Genomic DNA, 16656 nt, shown 5'->3' with positions numbered 1-16656 from the left:
TTTTCCTTTAAAACCAACCCATCCTATGTTTAGATAATTATCGCTATTTTCAAGATTCAAGAGCCTAGATGTTACAGACAGCTTTTGTCTGTATAATCATATAAGTAAGTATTGTAATAATGTGTCTTGTCATAATTGTAGTTAACATAAGTACTGTTGAGTGAAATATAAAATTGATAAAAAAAATATCAATCAAATGCAATAAAATGCGTTTAAAAAAAAAATTAAAAATTGCAGTTATAGAGACTACCAATAGAAGTGAAAACTTTTTAGTATTAAAATTTGAAATTTAATAATGTTTGATATAAAATTATCAATCGATCGATCTGGTTTTCACATCAATTATATGCATCTTTATATGGTTTTTTATTATTCAAATATATTACGGGCTGTACAAGATCTTAACAAAATATAAATACAATTTAATTGAAATAACAATTAATATACAATCATATTTCACCCATCCAAAAAGTGTCTAAGGCGCACAGCACAGTGCACGTGCGCCAATCATGAGCATGTCGATGACGCGAACCCATAAGACTGTCCCCTTCGCGGCTAAAGAAATCAGAAATATTCTAAATAAATTAATTTGTAATTAAATATTAAGTTTATTAATTAATTATTAAATTAATTTATAATTAAAAATTAATTCATTAAGTAACATAAGAACATAACCATTTGGAATGTGCAGACCAATGATTTGAGGTAAAAAGGACGAAAGCTTTGGCTAGTAATAGTTAAAAACTACTTTGGGACAGATGTCACGATGAACTCATATATATTATATTATATATAATGTGGCTCACCAGGCTGAAATCTCATGAGCCGCCACTGATGTCTAGAATTTTTCGTAGAATTCAAAAATGAATATTGGTAGGCTTATGTTTGAAAAAATGCATTGAAAATTATATAATTCACGAATATTTATATATTACTATTCATAGGCTGTCATGATCGTTATTAGAGTAAATGCATATTTATTATATTACTCAATTTGAATGAATAATATTTCGAAAGGTAAATAATAAAAAGCTCTCGTATGTTATAATAATTGCCCACGTTATCTGGCGAATGTCTGAATAATTCTGTGGCCTTTCTGATGGTCTTCTAAACACCTAAACTATAGAAAAAATGTTAAAAATAATATTTTGAGATATTCATTCAACATTCAACACAATTTAGGTCTCACAATCAATTATATCGGTAAAAATGCATTTATCTTTTGTTGAGCACAAATAATCAATAATACAAAGTATAATTAATTTATCTATTATAATTATATACTTTTTGTCTATGGATTATGTAAGATACATTTTGAAAAAGTTAGGTTATAAATCAAATTGTCAAAATAAATAAAACACCTAACCTGTTAGTTGAGGTCAAATTTAAGGTATTATTAAGGCACAAATTTATAAACTATAGTAATAAATAATTAAATTAAACATTTTTCAGTTTGAAAATGTCAAAAAGAAATAAACAAGATGTTTTCGACGAAAACAAAGATGAACACAATGACTTGATGAATTCAAGTAATCTACGCAAAAGAGAATACATAATCCCTATACAAATTGAAAATACAAACACACAACATGCGCAAAAAAAAGATTTGCCTAGACAGGATGTGAGAGGAAGTTCCAAAACTGATTTTGGTTCACATGTTGAAAAGACTGAAATTGATGATCAAATATTCAGTTCCCCACAGCCTTTTAAAAGTCAAGAATTAAAAATAACACCATGTAAATCTAATACTCATTTTACTAGTGAACATGTTGACTTAATTCCCTCATTTGTACCTGGCCAACCATATAGAACTCGAAAGGAAACTACTACAGAAGATACAAAAGCAGTTGATGAGAAGCAGAAAGCAATTAATTGTGCTTTAAATGAGGTATGTCACAGTTATCAGTCAGAATCCAATGAACCCAGTATATGCAGTGAAAAATCAAAATATAATATAAAGTCTTTATTAGAGGTTGTAACTGAACAGGATAAATTCTTCAAAATTTATACTGATTATAAGGGAAGGTATGATGGATCAGTGGATAATATTTTAAAAACAATAGGAAAACCTCACATTAAGGAAAAAATAATATTTATAATCGATACTGGTAGAGATGAAAATAGTACACCATTTTTAATAAAAGAAGGAGTAGTTGACACATTGTCTTTAATAAAATATAAGTTAAAGAAATATGTGGAGCTTAAAAGTGGTGAAATAAAATACCATGAGTTTGCCATAATATTACTGAATGCAAATGCTGCAAATATGTATTTAGATTTTACAGATAATTTAGACCTTATTAAATCAAAAATTTCATCTATTAATGAATGTTCAGAAGTTGAAGATGTTTTCAATTTCAATCAAGTATTTGATATACTTAGAAACATCCCTTCTCCAAATATTGATCAGAAGGGATCAGAATTACTGGAATACATAATACATCCAATTATGTTCTTCCTTCGATCGTACACAATCCCAGTGTATGATAAAGAAGAGTACAAAGATCTATTGAATGCTGAACACTTTTTCTTAGATATTATTTTGTCCCATGAAATTGTTGGGGCAGAAAATAATGTTAAAATCATATGTGATAAATTTCAGGACATGTTGAACAAAAATGGAAGTTTAATACCAATTGGTCGAAATCTGAAAAGATTACATCATGCATTTAATAGAGCGTTTGGAAACCCATACCAAAGAGCTTTACAAATTCTGAAAGACTAAACATGGTTTTATTTTCATGTTTTTGTTTTCTATTGTTTTTATGAAACTGTTTGATGATAAATATTCCTGTGGATCATTTTAGTTTTCAGAGTTTAAATATGTTTAATTTACTAATTTATTGTTAAAATTTATGTTTTTAATTTTATAACCAATAAATACATTTATAAAACTTCAAATTTTATTATTTTTTAAATCCTAGTTTTTTTGATGGTACCTTTTGCCTCGCAGTCACATCTCCAATATATATATAATCAATTTGGGAAATTCATCCAAGTATCTAGAAGTATCTAAAAGTAAGTAATAATATTAGTAAGATTTATTTAACAGTAATTTGTTTGATATAATAGTTATTAACAGTTTTATCATTAGCGTAATATTTTTTTTTCAAATCATAGAGGTCTGTATCATACGCTGTTTCATCTCTATTTAGTTATAATTTGTGTGTAGTGAGGGTTGTGTGCTAAGGGGCATACAATTTTATTTAAAATATTCTATTATTTAAAGTGGAATTACGATTTAAAAGTGTTGATGAAGTCATACAGTTAGTTCTCAGTCTGTATACTACCTTTGATAATATTCTTAAATTAATATTCAAAAAGGACGTCAAACAAACGTGGCTAGTGACAATTTACAATGACTAGCTTATGTCACATTTTTTGGAAATAAGACTGATCACAAAATTATATGCTGCTTGTTAATGATATATGAATAAAATAGATGTACACAATTAATTATATAATTTTAAATTAAATTTTAAGAAGATCCGTGTTTATTGGTACCAGTGTGGTCATCGGTTTTCTCTGGTGCCCATTCACCAAACCGACTTTCTGTGAACTAGGTATTTTCGTTTGCACGTGTGGTGTCAAACGCCTTTGGACTCGGCACGGTTCGGTCGTGGACGGGTATCTCAACATTGTTGTTGATATATAAACATTTATTCTAATTATAAAAAAATATAATAAATCAGTTTCGACCAATAAAAATCAAAAAGTTGATCAAATTGTTATTTATTTTATTTATATTAATTGTCTTAATATTATTAGCCCATTTTAGCTGTTTAATGATAATAACCAAAAAATCTGAGTTACTAATCGACAAATTTTAAATACATAATCATTTTTATCCTAATTCAGAATAAACTAAGAGAATTTACAAATTTATATACATTACATTTAATTATAATTAACAAAAAAGCAACATACATACATACATAAAACATTATTATAACATTAAACTGAACGTTTGCATTATTATTAACAATTTCGAGCATAATCTAAAAGAATTTATAAATTTGAACATTATTAACAGATTGAAATTGAAATTTTCCATTAAATATCCAACTTAACACATATGCTTAAGTGTTTTTAATACATTTTACATGTTTAATCACAATATATTTAAAATAAACACAACAAACAACTATTAACATTACCAAATTTATTCTAAACAGTATTAATGTTTAACATTTACCAGTAATTTTATAATAGAGTATTATTTTCCACACTAGATGTTTATTCTTATTTTGTTCAACTTGAACGAGGCGTTTGATAAGTTGAGGAGGAAGGTAAGCAAACTTGTAACTACACATTAATAATTCTTACAATTAAAAACATACATATTAATAAATGTAAAATATAAAAGAAAAAAAAAGGTTATAAATATATAATATTGTAAAATATAAAAAAGGTATCTTTCTTACATTTTTCAAAAACATATTTATATATAAATCAAAAGATGATGATGCAAGAAGATTAGGAATTAAAATCAATATGTTCAAAAACTTACTTTGCGTTGCCAGTTGCCAGGTTAACTAGTCTCGTTCTGGACCTACCTGAAATTAATCAAAAAACCTTTAATTAATATCATTGTTTCATTGATAATTAAAATTATGATTTATTACCTTTAATGCCCTTTCCCTGTTGCCTTATCGTCTCTCTAATAGTTGATTGAGTCATCATGGTCCAGATGTGAGCAGGTCTTGACGATCAACGAAGAAATGAACAAAAAATCTTCTCTCAATGTTTTAACCAGAGAAAGAACTATTTAAAAACCCAAATATGATAATGCAAATATGATACAATGCAATTATTTTTTTTTAAATAGTCAACTGATCGAGCGATCGACTCTAGTTAATCCAAGTAAAGTTGATTTATTCTGATGATTTTGTCAATTACTGCATGAATTTATTCTTAAGAACTAATCGATGGTACATTTATCCATGCAAAGTTTTATTATTTTAATTGTCATTAACCATTCAATTGTTTTTTCAATAGTTAAAACATTGAGAACTGATTATTTATTTATATTACTAACGACTTCTGTAATTATAAAAACATACCATTAACAAGTTACTCCGTATCTTTTTCTTAATTAGGGTGTTGTGGTATAAAATAATTTTAAAATATAATTGTAATAAAAGAACAACATTAACCTGCCGTTCAAGTAAAATAATTGAATAAATGACTCCTTAAACAATTAATTTGTAACAAAAAGGCACCTTCATCGCAAACCATGGTTGTATCCAGTATATCCAATAGGGCACTAATCACAACACTGAACCGAACTGCACCACCAAATTAACTCCCACACCACCCCATCCGACCGGTCGATAGAACGATCGATAACAGACTGAGTGGTGGTATGACGCGGCGTCGCATGGCGGCTAATGGCGGCAAATGGCGGCAAATGGCGGCTCATGGCGGCGACTCACCCCTTGCGTCTGATTGGTCGACGGCGAGTTTTTTTTATTGCATACTTATCGAAAACATTCTCAACCGAATTGAAATTTTATACAATATTTGAATTTTAAACAAATATCACCTATTGTTTTATAATAAATAATTGTTTATATGTTATTATAATCATTATAATTAATATAACATATTGTTAAAGTTAAGTTAATTTTATAATTGATAATTTATAAATAATAGATTAATAAATAGATCGAAAGTAAATAATAATAATCAAAGAAAATTCAACAATTTGAAAAATACAAATAATATCCAAAATTTATTGTAAAAATACAAAATTTTTATAATTAAATACGTTAATAATTAATAATATGTGTAAATAATAATAAAAATTTACCTATTGTTTTATAATAAATAATTGTTTATATGTTATTATAATCATTATAATAAATATAACATATTGTTAAAATTAAGTTAATTTTATAATTGATGATTTATAAACAATAGATTCACTTTATTCGAAAGTAAATAATAATAAATAACATATTGTTATAGTTAAGTTAATTTTATAATTGATCGTTTATAAACAATAGGCTCATTTCAATCGAAAGTAAATATACAAATAATTATTATTTTTAATAACAAAAATATCAACGACTGTGAATTTCGCGATTTATATATTAATTTTAAATTATATATCAACAACAATGTTGAGGATTCACAAGTTTACATAATGCTAAAAGAACATTTGTTTACTTCGCAACTGATATGTGGGTCCACGGCAGTTGTGTTCCGATTCAGAAACCGAACTGTGCCGAGTCCAAAGGTGTCGAACGTGTCTAACGAAAATAACCAGTTCACAGAAAGTTGGTTTGCAGAATGGCTACACTGATTGGTGCTGTAGTTTATACAGGTATGTTCGATGAGCATGCGCGAAGAGTCCCGTTGACAATTTTTGTTTGTGTGTGATGATTAGGGTTAGAATTTTCTAAAGTTATGTTTTGTTATAAAATATGATAATGGAAAGAAGAATAAAATTGAAAACATTAAATAGTCACATTACTTGTAAAATATGTAAAGGATATCTTATTGATGCTACTACAGTTACAGAATGTTTACATACTTGTAAGTATAAATATCATATCAAAACTTTCAGCATTACCCATTTGTACTCAATGTTTTAGTTTGTAAAAGCTGCTTAGTAAAACATTTAGAGGAAAACAACACTTGCCCGACATGTTCCATAGTCATACATCAGAGTCATCCTTTACAGTACATAAGTTTCGATAGAACTATGCAGGATATAGTTTATAAACTGGTCCCAGATCTACAAAAAAGTAAGTACAAAAACAACAAACTAGATTAAGAACTCTTTTATTAGTGATTAATTATTGAATATTATTTGCTATGTGTGTGGAGAGCAAACTAATTTTAACCAAGGGGCATCTGTCTTGAATATAATGTGTAAATAGTACTGATTTACAATTATCACCTGGAGTAATCATTTCCGCTCTATCTGCTGAATCTTGAAGTTAAAAATTAAGAAAGTAGAACAATTGATTGTTTAAACAGATTTTAGTAGATTTTTGAACTTTGCTTTTTGTCAAAATATATAAATATATTATGATACAATATATCATAATTTTGTTGTAGGCCTTTTTACATTATATTTCAGTGGCATTTGTGAACAAAATATTTAAAAAAAATTGTTCACCACTGTTTTTTTTTTTCTTGTAACAAGTTATTACCAGTGATCAGTTTTGTCATTATCACATTATTTACATTATCTTTTTATAAGAAGTTAAATTAAAATACGTGTAATATCAAATTTGAGTGCAAGAAAATATTACTAAAAAAGACAAATAATGTAGACTGACGGAGAAAAAAGGTCTGAAATGTCATTGATTTAAAGGCAGCAAATCGATTCGTGTAATATTAAAATCATATCGTTTTATGTTTGCTGCAAAAACTAGCAAGGTAGGCATATTCACACTAAATACATATTCGTAAATTATATGAATTTCTATGCACTGACATTTTTGGTTCAACTCCAAGTTACCATAAGTTCTTTCTTAGCATGTATGTTAACAAAAGTTAATAATAATCCAACAGAGTCTGTTTATTTTTTCCCATTTCAAAGTAAATGAATAATCTTTAAATTATCATACTATACGATGTAGAATTGAATAATTCTACAATTAATCTGTTGTAGCATACCTAATAGATCAAATGATTACCAAAATATTACCAAAAAATGTCATAAATTTACAACATTGCAATAGTTGGATACTTTGAGAATTTAACAGTAACATTTAATTGAGAATATTTTTTAAAACTATTCTATAAATTTAGGTGGATCACCCTGTAAAATTAGAAGACATCATCAGTAGATTTTGTGTAATAAATATATTTATTCAATTTAATATTTTTATTAAATCTTTTTCGTTTGATGCTGGTTGTTGTTGTGTGCTACTTTTCTAAAAAATGGTATTCTGCCATCCAAACAAGGAAGTCCCAATGGAGATATCTAAATTCAACTACAGGCTTTGATTGTAAATTAATACTCTGAACAATTAATGTCGCATTATAAACAGGATTATATTATTAAACACTGAACAAAAATATTTTTGAACATATGTTCAATTTGTTAATCCACATATTCTTATAATTACAACTTAATTGGGGTAACGGTTAACCATTATATTATATATTTGTGTCTTTTAGATGAAATAGCTAGGGAGAGAGACTTTTATAGACAAAGAGGTTTACCTTGTCCAAAAGACATACCTCCAAATCCAGGAGATGTCGAGGATGAAAAGCAAGCCAACGATGTTCACGCAGAATCAGACTACCATAGACAAGATGAACAAGTTAATGTGTGTTTGGAATGTATTAGTTCAAATTTAAAGACTTTAAAAAGACGATTTATTCGATGTTCCGCACAAGCCACAATTCTACATCTGAAGAAATTCGTAGCAAAAAAGGTTTTAAATGGAATGGAAAAGTATAGAGATGTAAGTAAATTAGATTTGTTGATTTTATGACATCTTTTACAGTTATAAAAATGCCTGTCCTTAAAATAATAAACAATTAATACCAATGTATTTTTTTTTTTTTTTTCAGATTGATATATTGTGCAATGATGAATTACTAGGAAAGGATCATACTTTAAAATTTGTGTATGTGACAAGGTGGAGGTTTCAAAATCCTCCTCTAACTTTGCAATATCGACCCAGAATAGATATATAAATTTTTAAAATTCAGTTGTTATTATTTTTATTGATCGATGATCTATGTCACGTATGTAATTTACATATAGACATAGGATCACATAATTACGAATATTGGTTTGGTTATTAGCTGCTTTCCAATATCAGTCCCGCTCCCGAACTATTCCACTCCTTTTCCACTTTTAAACTGTGTCAAAAACAGGTATAATTTATATTATTAAGCTGTAATTGTTATATACACAATTAAATCGGTAAAAATTACTAATTTGTAGTTGTAGTGATGGGTGAGGTTGGGTACCACCCGCTTGTTAAGTGTATTCTAGTATTCTTATTTGTTTATTCATTTGAATAAATGAATTTTCATGAACTCTCGATATTGATGCGATTGCGAATTCACTGCACTCGTGTGTTCGTGTGTGTCGTCGACGGATCTGCAATTATGGTGATTCTGGATAGGTGCTCTATGCTCGAATTATTATTCTACTTTTAAAAATTACTCGAGTACTACTAGACATTTACCATTTTAAAAGAACTGATTTCATATCAAGTGAACTGCGCTCGAATTTCAAAAAACCACAAACCACGTTAGAAGTCGGAGCAAGGTAGAAGTCGGAAAAGTTCGAGAGTGCGGACAGAGAGACCCCTGTATATAGGAACGGAACGCGCATTCATGTATGTACTGTAAATGTTCTTTTGGAATAATGGAAAGCAGCTATTTTAGTGCCGTTTTCGACGTTGCTACATTGTCAAACACTATTCACTATTCTAGTTGCAGTCATGCATACTATTTAGTTCATATATAATTATTTTACAATCGTTTTAATGTGTAAGTGAAGTGTTGTGATATTTCTGTAATTTCATAAAATAGGTAAACACAACGCAAAACGTCTTTAATCACAGGAAACATCAGGGTACGAATTAATATTCTCATAATAGATATTTAAATATCACTCTTTATGGTAGCAAAATCATCAATTATGTTCTTTATTTACTTATTCTTTGACTGAAGTTGTTTTGCGTTGCCTGAATATTAATTGTACAGTTTGTCAATATGAACATTAAATTTATTAAGTTATTTTAACAACTCATAAGCCACAGATACATTTTCTCCATAATTTCTGTATTGCATCACTAGATTGATGTATATGTTTATTTATTTATCTTTTTTAAATTAATGTCATCTATAATAAAAACTTTACTTTGCCTACACTGGTTATTATTAAGTTTTTTAATTTGTATTCAATTAATATGTTAAGTACCATTTTGAGCGTTTATATCCTAGAAATCATTCATGCTGTTTAGTAAAAAAGGAAGAAAATACTATTAACTTGTGGTTTTACAACCCACAACAAGACTATTAAAATGACGTACGAGAACTATTTAACTAAGCAAGTCATATCTCAAAATATTTAAGGGATATGAAGTAGTATACAGGGTATACAAACTACAATGCAAAGCATCACATGGTATAATCCGATCGCTTATTCACCTTTACATCACTGAATTGTCACCAAAATTGTACCCAGAAGACCGTCCTCGAGTCGTTCCAACCACCTACAGTACAACGTCTCTACAAAGATATTTTTAAAATAACGGAAATATACATATATAAAGAAAACATATTTTAATATCAGCCACTTAATGGATATACCGATTGAAAAGTATTTGATCCGACTACATTCTGGGTGGGACACCAGGCATGACAGAGACAGTACAAATCTGCAAGTATGTCCCGTAGTGGAAGACTTTTACTATATCTGTGATAAATTATGTCCCTCAAAATTCAGTCGGAATAAACGTTTTTCGATTGTTATGTATAATAAATCCTTCGAATTTTTGTGACTTATATATGTTCCAGAGGTGTTCACGTCCGCCTAGCGGACACTTCTGGGTGGATGCACAAATTTTTCAAAACATTTATAATGTATTTTTTGTTACAATTAAATCAAAAATATTTTAAATATAAAAAAATAAAGTAATATATTGATCCAAGAAATTAACACCCCACCTATTATTTTTTATTAACTGTGTTTATTAATCGTTTTTACAAGAGGTTTAGTTTTTTTTTTTATTAAAACTGTTGACTGATGCTACGGGGCAATTGAAGGTTAAGCTAAATTAAAAATCGTAAGATGGTGTCGTAATAGAAACAAAAAATGATTTTTTTACCCATATGAATTGTGTAATTGTATTTTTTATAATTTTATTTTATCAAAATTAGCATATTTGAGTCGATTTTTTAATTTAATTCAATCTTCGACAGTTAACATTATGGAATTTTTTGCGTTTTACCTTCCGTTGGAAATCAATAAACAAATAATTAAACTTTTTTTGTCAACTGATAAAGCTTATAATTTTAAAATTATAATTGTAAACAAAAACATTTTATTTAACTTTGTATTTATTAATATTGGTAAATTTTTTATCTCAATCTGCAGTTGTCTGTGTAATTTAAAGACTCCTGAATACTAAAAATTGTTACAGTTTCTGGTTATTCTGGATTGTTTCCCTACATTCTAACGTGAGTACAGTGCGTCGTTGTAGCGTTATGTATTCGAGTTGATTTGGCAACGCTGTTATAATTTCGGTTCACTCTTGCACAGATTGCACTCGAAAAAGAACATTTTTTTAAAAAATATATTAATTACGAGATAATTTACTAATACTGTACTGTACTTTGAAAAAATAATGTTTTATTTACATATGTATTTATAAGATATGCATAACTGTATAATACACATTAAGAATACAATACAATAGTATTCTTGATTTCTCTGTAGGCAATTTTCTGTAAATACTTCCCCAAGGGAGTATTTTACGGTAATTTTTACTCCACCTATTGGCCGGATAAGATATAATATATTTGGCAAGGTGTTCTGTGCTGGCAACCCTGACTATAGCGACAATAGCTATTTGTCATTTATGTGAACTTGCCGGTGTGGACACATTTTTATGTTCTATTATTAACATCGTTTAACGGAGACAACTGTAAGATCCAAGAGAAAAGATGAGTTTATTACGCGTCAACAAGCTATTTTCAGCCAACTTAATTAAGTAAGTACCTTTACTAGTGACGTGTTACCTTATCCTAGAAATAGAGGTAGGTCTTATATAATTATTGAATCTTACAGAAACGTTCGTCTCATGTCACAAATTGGAGATTTGGGAAGTGGAGCTGGAAAGGGTGGTGGTGGCGGAGGATCCATCCGCGAAGCTGGTGGTGCTTTTGGTAAAATTGAAGCTGGTAGAGAGGAGGAGTATTTCTACAAAAAGGTTAATTTTTTTAAATGAACACTGCTACTATCATTTGATTCACTCATGTTTGTTTTCCAAATATCCATCAACCTTGAACATTGTTTTATTATTATATTGGACACTTTTTAGAAAATCCACATAAATAAAATGATTATTTTTAGTGAATCGCCATTTTCTACTAATCTATTATTATTACCTATTAATCAAAATATCTACTGTTATAAATTTGATTAATATTTTTATCATATTTTAATATTTTAGCAACGTGAACAATTGCAAAAGTTGAAATCAGATTTAAATGACGAAATTAGTTTCCATGAAGAGCAAATTAAAAGACATCAGGAAGCAATTGCTCGCCACAAGGAAAGAGTTACTGAATTAGATAAAAAGGAATAGATATATATATATATATATATATATATATATATATATATATATATATATATATATGTTGTTTTTTAACATTTGTTAAGTCATTTACTAATTGCTGAAATGAAAATTGTATAATTCATTCACTTAATAATTACTCTCAGAAAATAAATTTATCCATTATAATATTTAGCATTATTATTAATCCTTGATTAAATCCCTGATTACAGAAAGTTAAGTTGAAACATTAACTTCTAAAAATCGTGTTGGTATACAAAACATTTCTAGGTTTTCTATGAACATTTCCAGCCTCCATTGAATTCTTGTTAAATAGCATAGATTTGAGGGACAATATATTTCAATATATTTGAGTACGTTCATGTAAAAGTATATATTAAGTTTTTCAGCTTTGACTATTGAATACTTTGCCTTAACCAACGCCATTGTAAGAAAGCAAGAAACAAACAGTATAGGCAAGTGTGTTGAATGGCATTGAAAATTTAATATAAATAATAATAAACTTCTACAAAAAAATTATCTGTAGAGGTCAAGAGGTCATCGCATAAATATAAACATTGCTAAAAAATGTAATTTTAATATATAAATAACATTGTTCTATATTTAGTTTATGTGATTTTATAATAATAATATTTTTGTTATATTTCAGATTAGTAAAGTTATTATCCTAATATATATATATATATATATATATATATATATATATATATATATATATATATATATAGTTATTTAGTAATTATTCCATTGGTCTTCCAAAAATTGACTAATTCTGGACATTGTATACCAATCGAAAACCGTTTGTTCCGACTGAATTTTGAGAGAGACATCATACACGACAGAAATAGTAAAAGTCTGCAAATTTCCTTCGTAGTGGGAATCTTTTACTGTCTCTGTCTCTGTCTCTCTCATACATGATGTCTTTCTCAAAATTTAGTAGGATTAAACACTTTCCAATCGGCATATTGTGTAGTGTCCATTGATGACCCTTTACTTTAAGATTCTTAAATAAAACTGTATAAGAAATAACAATACTTTAATAAAATAAATATATAATTACTCATAAAATACAATACAATTTATTACATATTTACACATACAATACACTATACATAGTAGTCATCATGATAATTGAAGCACACAAATTGAACATATAAATTTTTTTCTGGAACTTATATGTCTACCAGAAACTTTATTTGACTCAGGCAATGGAGTCTGACTATACAGTCTACCTTTAGGAATAATTAATAAAAAATATATTTAAATTTTGTGTTTTAATCTCCGGATTAGGGTTTTTGAAACACTAATTTTAACGCAGAAATCACTGTAATTAATAAACATAATTTCTGCGTTAATAATTTAAAGTGTGCAAATGCAATTTCAATCTTTCATTATGAAGACATTCATAAAAAAATTTAAGCAAATAATTGCATCATTGCAATAATGTAGAAATTTGAGCTATTGTATGTTCTTGAGCAAGTGCAGCCAACTCCTTGACCCACTCATCTAATAGGACCGCATAGAGAGCAACTCGTTGTCCTTCATCAAGTTTTGGATAAATTAAATAAAAATTATTATCAGTCGATTCATTAGGCGTTACTAAGAAGGTCCCCGGTGTATCCATGTGACTGGACCGTCTTCCAAACATACTAGTTATTGATGGCATAGTTAAACTTTTTCTCTTAGGTCCGTTTCTATGAAAGTTACTTGATTGAAAGTAATTATTTATTTCTGGTATAGAAGACGATTCGTTTTTCGAAGACTGAGCTTCAGTGTGAATTCTTCTTAAATTAACTAACATTATTTCCCTTTCAATCAAACACTCTTTCCCATATTTTATCAGCACAGGGTAATCTTTTTGGTGCTTCATATACTCGTCTACTTCATGTTTTAATAATCCGATAATCTAAAATTAAAAACATACAAATAAAGATTATTAATTGTTGTAAAATTAAAATAATTTACCTCAAATAATGATGGCACATTCGGCTGAAGAACTAAACTATAATCTAATAAATATGCTCTTAACAACGGCTGAGGATACGCTGCTAATCTCGATATTAATCCAGTTAAATGAAGATTTATGTAAAATGAATTTGAAAGAAAATTCTTTAATTTTTCCATAAGCGTGGTTAAAAACGGACCTGCTGTTGCTGATGAATTAAATTGGTCTTTACAACTAAGGGTAAATAATTTTGAGTCATTTGTCTTGCTATATGACTCATTTGAAGAAATCTGCCAATATTCTTTCATATCATTTATAGCATTGAGACTCTCATATCCGCTGCTTTTTTCTATAGATACATCTGTGGAATTATGTTCTTCTACAAAAGAATGTTCCAATAGTTGACCAATCAACATTAGTTTCTAATTAAATATTAAATAATTACCTGTCTCAACATAATGATTTTCAGTGCCAGTGTACACATTATTCCATAAAAAACAAGCAGTCTGGCATCTTGCAATTTTATTCCTTGCATCACACAAATATGCATAGTATTTTCCATATAATGTTTGTTCATTTACGTCTTGGTTTTGATGAACATTTACCAATTCAGCATGATTACCGTTGACGTTCTCCTCCAAGTTAGGTGTAAGAAAATTACAACATTTTGGGGCCAATCCCAACAGTTTCTCAAAACTCTGACATAGTGGATCCAGAGGTAATAGCATGTGTCTTTGAGAGAGCATTAAATGCAGACAAGGCTGCAAATGCTTAAATACTAATTCTAACATAATATCTTCACAGTTTAGATCTATTAGCGTTTCAAAAACTGCCAATGATACTAATGAAAGTTGTGAATGTGTGGAACTAATTCGTGTGATCAGAATGCTCAACAATCTTACACCATCATAATCCATTTTTAACAAAAATTCTAACAATGAATGAAGTAAACCAGACTCAGTTAATGTTCTTAATGTTAATTCTAGATATGCTGAAGGGGCAACTTGTTCCTGTTCTGTTGGTTGTAAAAGAGCCGGGCCCAACACTGGTATTAAAAAACCTTTGTATAAGTATTCTTGCAATTGTTTCCTTATTATTGGATGTGCAACTTGTGCAACTGCATTACTGAACTCCAATGAAGTCACAAATGTAAGGAGGCCTTTTATTTCGTTCACATCATCAGGTGTTAGTCTGTGCCAATCAGGAAGAATAATGTCATCTATAATATTTGGTAAAACAGAATATAGGCCACTGAGACCAGACGCCACTAATATTGAAAAATTTGATTCATCTGCAATATAACTGGCTATGTTTTCGTTCTTTTTTGATAAAGACATACATAATAATAAAGCATCTCTTGCTCTCATTCCTATTGAATCCTCTCTATGTACGAATGGCATCAGCAAGGCAAAAATAATGAACCTGTAACAAATAATAAATAATACAGTATTTACCTACTATTTCACTTTAAATCATATTCATACCACAATTAACTTACCTCTTAAGGACTGGTTCTCCATAGAAAAATAAGTCTATATGTTCTGGATATTGCATCAAAAGTGCACTAAGTTGATTCAGTAAGTCGACTAGAAGTTTTTCAACCTCTTTTGAAAATACTTGACCCTGACATGAGTTTAATAATTTAATAAGTGGTTTTACAAAAGGTTCTCGTACTAATAAGACATGCCTTGATTGTGTGATAAGAATATTCATTAATTTCAATTGTTCACATCGCACAGCATCTGTGTATCTAAAACATAATAAATAAATATTTTGTACATGTATAAATTATAAAAATTAATGCATACTTTCCAGATTTAATGCCCCATTCGAATATTTTATTTAGAATGTTTTGACTTAATAGATACTCCAAACATTTTGAAGAGTTCACTGGATTGCCACAAAATGTACCACTTTGTTTTTTTATGTCGTACAGAAGTAAGGTAGCCATTTGCTCTAGATGATTAACAACTCCTAATACGTCATCGTGATTTGGCACAAGCTAAATAATAATTATTAATAATTTTTGAGTTGTCTGTTTACATTTTAACAACTTACCTGTGCTCTATAGATTATCTTTTGGGCTTGTTGCCAATGCTGTTTAAAGCTATCATAACACGCCTGAGGATCACAGTCTTCGTCCGTATTCATGATTGCTCTGGCATTCCTCTGAAGGAAATTGTAGTTTCTTAACCAGTCCATTTTGATTATTGTATTTACTTCACTATTTATCAAATGTCATCATTAAGATCATTTTGACATTACAGATGTGTTCAGACCTTCAGATCATATCAAACAATGTTGCCGTCATGAGTCATGACATACCACTTTAATTACAAAACAAAAATTTAGAATATACTCCTGTCAAAAATATGCATACAAACTGCGTAGGTATGTTGATTAAAATTTTGTCAATAATGTATC

General features: G+C 28.6%; 4 protein-coding genes across 5 annotated transcripts; 3 read left to right on the top strand and 1 right to left on the bottom strand.

The window, feature by feature from the left end:
- The first annotated feature begins 1350 nt into the window (after positions 1 to 1350).
- LOC109597316 (uncharacterized) lies at positions 1351 to 2893 on the top strand. Its single transcript, XM_020012968.2, has 2 exons — positions 1351 to 1390; positions 1453 to 2893. Exon 2 carries the CDS (start codon positions 1460 to 1462, stop codon positions 2723 to 2725), a length of 1266 nt encoding a protein of 421 aa, XP_019868527.2. The 5' UTR covers positions 1351 to 1390; positions 1453 to 1459; the 3' UTR covers positions 2726 to 2893.
- A 3456-nt stretch (positions 2894 to 6349) lies between these two features.
- Positions 6350 to 8751, top strand: LOC109597297 (polycomb group RING finger protein 3). The gene is made up of 4 exons (XM_020012947.2): positions 6350 to 6540; positions 6600 to 6752; positions 8140 to 8429; positions 8539 to 8751. The coding sequence occupies exons 1-4, from the start codon at positions 6429 to 6431 to the stop codon at positions 8662 to 8664; spliced, it is 681 nt and encodes a 226-aa protein (XP_019868506.1). The 5' UTR covers positions 6350 to 6428; the 3' UTR covers positions 8665 to 8751.
- A 2669-nt stretch (positions 8752 to 11420) lies between these two features.
- LOC109597298 (ATPase inhibitor mai-2, mitochondrial) lies at positions 11421 to 12457 on the top strand. 2 transcript variants are annotated; one of them, XM_049970883.1, is made up of 4 exons: positions 11426 to 11699; positions 11777 to 11918; positions 12162 to 12316; positions 12351 to 12457. In XM_049970883.1, the coding sequence occupies exons 1-3, from the start codon at positions 11653 to 11655 to the stop codon at positions 12294 to 12296; spliced, it is 324 nt and encodes a 107-aa protein (XP_049826840.1). In that variant the 5' UTR covers positions 11426 to 11652; the 3' UTR covers positions 12297 to 12316; positions 12351 to 12457. The 2 variants fall into 2 exon arrangements, with proteins under 2 accessions (XP_019868507.1, XP_049826840.1); XM_020012948.2 differs by having other exon boundaries at positions 11421 to 11699; positions 12162 to 12457.
- Positions 12458 to 13306: 849 nt separating this feature from the next.
- On the bottom strand, positions 13307 to 16539 carry LOC109597302 (FHIP family protein AGAP011705). Its single transcript, XM_020012951.2, has 6 exons — positions 16291 to 16539; positions 16041 to 16234; positions 15731 to 15982; positions 14678 to 15654; positions 14253 to 14611; positions 13307 to 14193 (listed from the first exon to the last, which is right to left on the bottom strand). The coding sequence occupies exons 1-6, from the start codon at positions 16432 to 16434 to the stop codon at positions 13720 to 13722; spliced, it is 2400 nt and encodes a 799-aa protein (XP_019868510.1). The 5' UTR covers positions 16435 to 16539; the 3' UTR covers positions 13307 to 13719.
- Positions 16540 to 16656: the final 117 nt, after the last annotated feature.

The sequence above is a fragment of the Aethina tumida genome, chromosome 1 (genome assembly GCF_024364675.1).
Source record: "Aethina tumida isolate Nest 87 chromosome 1, icAetTumi1.1, whole genome shotgun sequence".
In the NCBI taxonomy this organism is placed as follows: Eukaryota; Metazoa; Arthropoda; class Insecta; order Coleoptera; family Nitidulidae; genus Aethina; species Aethina tumida.
The sequence above is the reverse complement of the archived record's forward strand: the minus strand, read 5'-3'. Positions and strand labels throughout refer to the sequence as shown.